The following is a 6,132-nucleotide window of genomic DNA, read 5'->3' as shown; positions in this document are numbered from 1 at the left end:
TCCTTAGCTGCCTGGTTTGCCATATGCATCTCAGCTGGGATCTCAGCGATTGCTCTGAGGCAGTGCCCTCTCAATGGCAGTCAGCAAGAGAGCAGCCCCCCCAAAAGGCACCACACAGGCACGTTAGCAGTGAAAAAATACCTATGGGTGATGCAGAAAGAAAAAAGTCCTTCCTCCGTTAGAAGTCATGGCCTGTGTATTCTTGTCCAGTCGACTGAAGGTGGTTGTACACATAAGGCCAGAGACCTCCAGCTACATTAGCTTCCCAGCAAGGCTGGCTTACCTGGTGGTCCTTCAGGAGCTGATCAGGAAGAGGGATGGTCCTTCAGAAGCTGATCAGCACCTTGCCAGAGCGACCTAACTTCATGCCAGGCTGGTGCACAACAGTGCCACCATCCCATTACAAAATCCCTGACAGTGAGCTCCTATAATTTGTACCTCTGCAGACCAGCTCCTCCTGCTCACATGCCACACTTTTAACAAAACAGTAATTGCTGCCTGATTTCTGATTGCTCTCATTAACAAGAGCAATGGAACAAGTGAGTTTTACAAACAGAGCTTTGATGAAAAAAATTATCTAGAAAGCACAGAAGCTTGGCATTTTTTTATATATCTTGGTAGTGAGTACACTACCAAAGTATATCAGTGTGACCTAAATATTTATACCACAGGTAGCAGTACTTGAGGTGCAGGAATTGAAAGCAAAAGAGATTTTTGGGTGCATTTTTACACCAATAAATGTTGAGCCAGCAGCCAACCAAAAAAAAAATCCGTTTCTCTGAGATCTGAGGACAGCTCAGAAAGCTGAGCTCAGCTGTCATTCCTCCTCCTCTGCCTGGCAGTGCCCTGCCAAACCAGCCCCTCTCATCCCAACCTCTTGCTGCCTGCCTTTGGAGCTGTTTGCAGCAGTCCCAGCCTTGCTGCTGGCCGTGGGGCAGGAGCTCAGGGATCCACAGCAGTGATGCCTGCAGCCTCGGCAGCTCACAGAGCTGCAGCCTGAAGCATACAGGAGGGGGAGTGTTTGCTTCGGTAGCTGCTTCCTCCCTGGGAAACCAGGGCTTGCCTCCCTATCTCCTTCAAGCCTTCCCACCCCCAGGATGCTCCAGCAGCATCTGACTGCACAAGGCTTTTTCTGGGCTCCCAGGAGGGCTTACTGGGACTGAAACTGCCCACTTCAGCCAAGTTTGCAGAAAACTTTCCCAAAGTGACCTGCTCCCTTGAGCAGATGAAGAATTAGCCTCAGCACAGGAATGCTCTACATTGCTCCTTACCATTGCAACCCGATTTGTAGCTGCCACTTTGGTTTTTCCACATTGGTGTGGACACTCCCTCTTCTGGTTATGCTACTGTAGGGGCTTCAAAGGGGCTTCCCATAAGTGAGGATTTACCTGTGGGTTTTAGGAATGTGCCTGTCATGTGACTGCGCATTCCTATTTTAAAATACATTCTGAGCATCAGCCAGGCCCCTGTACACGTCCTCCTATTCCCAGGAGCAGCAGTGTTGTTTTCCAGAGGTGCTTTGGTACTAAGTGGGGAAGGGAAGCCTGGCCTAAGCACTTCCCCCTCATAAAAATGCCCACATTGGTTCAGTTCTGTTTAGCCATCTCAAAGTTCCCAGCTCCTCTGAAAAGTCCAGCTCAGACCTCTGCTGAAGTCACTGTGGTTATGACTCAAGGGCTAAACTTGTCAGGAAATCATGTCTATCCAGCAAAATGGGTTTCTGCATCTGCCTACTGATTGCTAGGTGGGATTTTTTTGTGTTCAGTAACATCAGTTTCTGAACAGGGACTTCTGGAAATGGCTTCTTGCTGATCCACTTCAGAAATAAGAAATCTGGGGGCATTTATTTGAAGGCCCAAACATGCCTGCTGGTACAGCCTGATGGTATTCCTGGTGGTACATGCCTGGCAACCACATTTCCATGGCATGTTGAATTCCCATACTTCCAACTGGCCTGTACAAATAACAACTGAAGTGGGAAAGTGGTTTGGTTTGGACCCACAATCTCTAAGCAGATAGAACTTGACATGGTGACTGCTTTACTTGCTCTTAGTTCAGAGTAAAGCTCCCCTGCAGCACATACAGACCCATGTTTGCAGCTTTGACCCATTTTAATTTCCTCAAAGTGACTTCAGAATACTGGCAAGATGGACTCACAAAAAAGATTTTCTTTCATCTTCAGCTGATCACCATTCCTCTTTATAACTGACTTGCAAAATGAAACATATATTCAAAACCTAAAAATAGTGTTTGGGTTGGTGTTTCGGAAGATGGGATTTTGTGGTCCTAGGCTTCTTTGTACAGCTGGAAAGGAAATGTGGGCTCCACAGGGAGAACAGGATACTTGAGCAGCTTAAAAAACCCAGCACAAATCAGAAAAAAACAGCCAAGGATGCAGCACCTGGAAGAAGGAGCTGACACTGGCCTGAGAGACAGAGTGTGATGGGAGGAATGCATTGCTCTGGAGTGGGTGTTGTGGCCCAGCCCAGCTGCCCTCTGCTCAATTCGACTGCTACGTTATGGCAACTAAAACTGACTATAACCTTTTAAAATCCAAGTTACAGAAGGTCTGAGAAGGATCTCAGGTCTCACTTCTCTGTAAGTCTCCAAAATATCATTTTGATAAAAACAGATAAAGAGCAATTCCAAGCTCAAGAAACAGAAAAGCTGTTTTTTCTGAAAGATGCATTTAAAGTTCCCTGTCTACTCCACAAAAGGTCAGAAAGCCTCCCTAGTAATCTAATAGCTCTGTGCACCATCACCAAAGAAGTCAATATTTATAGCCAGCCAAGGTAGTTCACGGTTAGTGCAAGCAGAAGTCACTCCCTTGTACTACTCTGTGTAGTTTGGACTTTAATGCAAGTAATATCCCTGCACAAAACTGGTGTAGGTCTCCAAATGGGTCCCTGACCCCAGAAAGCTGACATTTGAACTTTCATGCACACAGCCCTATGCTGAGAACTCAAATGAAGAGGCTGAAAGGGTAAAAGCTCCAAAGTATCCAGCCCCAGTTGTTTTGTCCCCCTGTGCAGGCATGCCAGGGGCACCCTGAGCAACGGGGACCCACCAGACGCCCTGCATCACGTCCCACAGGTCCTATGACACACAACATTCCACCCATCACAACACCCGGGCGGGGCGCGGAAGCAAGGGTTGTCATACCCGTTGTTGCAAAGGTGAGCAGCTGCCATGCAGCAGATAATACAGCCTCCCAATGCTGGGGAGCCCCAGCCCCAAGAACAGAAGCCCCAGGAAAGCCCACCGGCACCAGAGACCATGCCAAAGTCTGATGGAGGAGAGAGGATACTCAACGAGCTGGGCTACAGGCTGGGTCAGACCATAGGGGAGGGCAGCTTCTCCAAGGTGAAGGCAGCCACCTCCAGCAAACACAAGGGGCCCCTGGCCATCAAGGTGGTGGACCGGCAGCGAGCGTCCCGAGCCGTCGTGTTCAAGTTCCTGCCCCGGGAGCTCTCCATCGTGCGCAGGATCCAGCACCCCAACATCGTGCGCGTCTACGAGCTCATCGAGGTCTGTAACAGGAAGCTCTACATCGTGATGGAGGCCATGGACACTACCCTGCTGCAGATGTTGGAGAATCTGGGAAAGCTGCCCTGCGCCCCCAATGCCCGGGACATCTTCGTGCAGGTGGTGAGGGCCGTGCGCTACCTGCACGACCGCAACCTGGTGCACCGGGACCTCAAGTGCGAGAACGTGCTGCTCTCGGCCGACGGCCGCCGTGCCAAGATCAGCGACTTCGGCTTCAGCAAGGAGCTCAAAGGGTACCCGGACCTGAGCACCACCTTCTGCGGGACGGCGGCCTTCGCCTCCCCGGAGGTGCTCATGGGCATCCCCTATGACGCCAAGAAATACGACATATGGAGCCTGGGGGTGATGCTCTACATGATGGTGGTAGGCAAGGTTCCCTTTGATGATACCAACGTGCAGAGCATGCCCCAGCTGCAGAAGAAGGGGGTGATGTACCCGGAGGGGCTGCTCCCTCTGCCGGAGCCCTGCCAAGCCCTCATCACCCAGCTGCTGCAGTACACCCCATCGTCCCGGCCCGGCGCGGGGCAGATAGCCAAGAACCGCTGGCTCAACGGGGACATCTGAAGGACACAGCCCTTCCTGAAGATTCTGGAAGAGCACTTTGGTGCAATAAATGAAGAGCATTTCTATGGTTTGTCGACTGTTTTGAGGCCCAGGGGTGCCTGTGTGTGGAGCTGATGGAACTTCAGGCACCAGCAAGGCCGTGTGCTCTCAGGAGGTGGTCAGATCCCAAAACAGCAGTGGCAGCCTGCTGCAGGCTGGGTTTCAAGACACAACAGCCGGGCAGAGCTGCCAGGGCAGGGTGGTGAGGTGCTGCAGCACAGCCCATCATGGTACCTGCTCCCTAGAGCACCAAAACTCTGGCACAGCCACCCCAGTCTGCTCCTCCCCACCCTCTGCTGCTGAATGAACAGGGACTATGGAAGGAAAGCTGCTCTCACAGGGGTCTTGGCTTCTTCTCAGCCTTGTTCACCACCAAACTGTATTTGAGCAGGTAGGAGGGGAGAATCAGTGGTCAAATCACTGCTGCAGAGAAAATGTCACATTTTTTGTGTGCCACTATTTCAAGCCCACAGTGACACTCACAGCCCAAAATCACCCTAGGATTTTTTGCAGGCAGCTGGACAGCATTACCCAGCCAAAAGTTTTGGTGTGGCTTTGAGATCCACACCTTACATGGAACATCTTTCAGATATTTATTCCTAGCAATATTTGAAATGTCTGCCAAAAGATACTTGATGAGAAATGCTACTGGCCATGGAGAACTTGGAAGGGAAAACTGATAAAAGTATAAAGGAGAACCACTTTGTAAACTCCTGCTGTCCAACTTCAATGCAAAAAATTACCAATTACTCTTAATGCAACTCCCAAAATCTTCTATGGATCCTTATGGGCAAGTCCCATTTTAAAGGGGAGCTAATTAAAGGTAGGAGCTGGCATCTGAAATGTGCTTTCATGAGATATTTCAACCCATTCTAAAAACCATCTCCAGCTTCCAGTGGAGTGAAGTCTAAGAGGAAATGTCCAGTTGGGTGGTTTGATGGTGATGGTGCCTCATGAGCTGACCCAGCACAGGCCTGGCAGCACAGCCCGGGGCCAGGCCATGTCTGACATGGACAAACCAGTGCATGTGGCTCTGCTGGGGGAGGTGGAAACACCTTTCCCAAAGCAAACATTTTGGGTCTATTAAAAGCAGCAGTTTAAGTAGAACAAGATGTGGCAGCAGAGCCAGCCCAAGGCTTTTCAGCATGCAGGCTACAGGGAATTTTGCCACCCCCAGAATGAAGCTTTATTTTGTTCTTCTCACAGCTGCAAAATAAAACTTGCAACAGCCAAGTCTAAAGTAGACAGAGTAATGGGATACAAAGGGTGTCCAGGGCTGTGGAAGCAGGCTTGGGAAGGATCAGGAAGGGGATAGAAAAGAAGGGGAGGTGTCAAAAGGATGTGGGAAGCAAGGAGGTGGACTTCAGGGTAGTGAAATTTTCAGCAAGGCTCAATTCTTTTTCTACTCCCTTCCAGCCACCCTGTCAGTCTCATCCCAATCCATACCCCAGGACCTCCAAGTACCTGTCCACCTCCATCTACTGCCTCCCTCCAGCCTTGCTTGCCTGGAGGTACTTCCTCACAACCTGGGAAGCATAAACCTGGCTCTGCTGCACTGCCTCTCCTTTTGTTCCATCTCAATCTTCTTTCCTTAAAGAACACAGTGGGAGTCGTTCTAAAATCCAGACCCTATTAATCTCCCCTCAGCACCACATTCTCCTAAATGGTTGCATCTGTTGAGGACACCAGCTGGGACAGATGACTAATGTTTTGTGAGGCTGCACCCCCTTGGGTGGCTTGGGAAAGCAGCTGGGGTTCAAGGGGGTAGAGATTTGAAGGAGCCACAGGAGGCTCCGGGCTGCCCGCGGCCCTCGCCCTCTGCAGACAGATGGTGATCTCCCAGGGCCAGCACTAACGACCTCAGAGCAGTCCCCAGGCTGCAAAAATAGTCCATTACATGTCTAATTATGCAAATTAAAAATAAAAATCACAATTAAAGACCCTGAGCCAATTCTTATCTAATTTGCACCAGTGGGATATCAG

At 50.2% G+C, this 6,132-nt stretch overlaps 1 protein-coding gene across 1 annotated transcript; it reads left to right on the top strand.

Annotated features, from left to right (window-relative positions):
* The first annotated feature begins 3,276 nt into the window (after positions 1-3,276).
* Positions 3,277-4,110, top strand: TSSK6 (testis specific serine kinase 6). The gene has a single exon (XM_036387077.1). It carries the CDS (start codon positions 3,277-3,279, stop codon positions 4,108-4,110), a length of 834 nt encoding a protein of 277 aa, XP_036242970.1.
* Positions 4,111-6,132: the final 2,022 nt, after the last annotated feature.

This window comes from Molothrus ater, chromosome 7 (assembly GCF_012460135.2).
Source record: "Molothrus ater isolate BHLD 08-10-18 breed brown headed cowbird chromosome 7, BPBGC_Mater_1.1, whole genome shotgun sequence".
Classification (NCBI taxonomy): Eukaryota; Metazoa; Chordata; class Aves; order Passeriformes; family Icteridae; genus Molothrus; species Molothrus ater.
Note: the sequence above shows the minus strand (reverse complement) of the source record. Positions and strands in the feature narration are given on the sequence as shown.

Excerpts from the sequence above, each read along its gene's own strand:
- TSSK6 (XM_036387077.1), top strand. The coding sequence starts at position 3,277 with ATGCCAAAGTCTGATGGAGGAGAGAGGATACTCAACGAGCTGGGCTAC.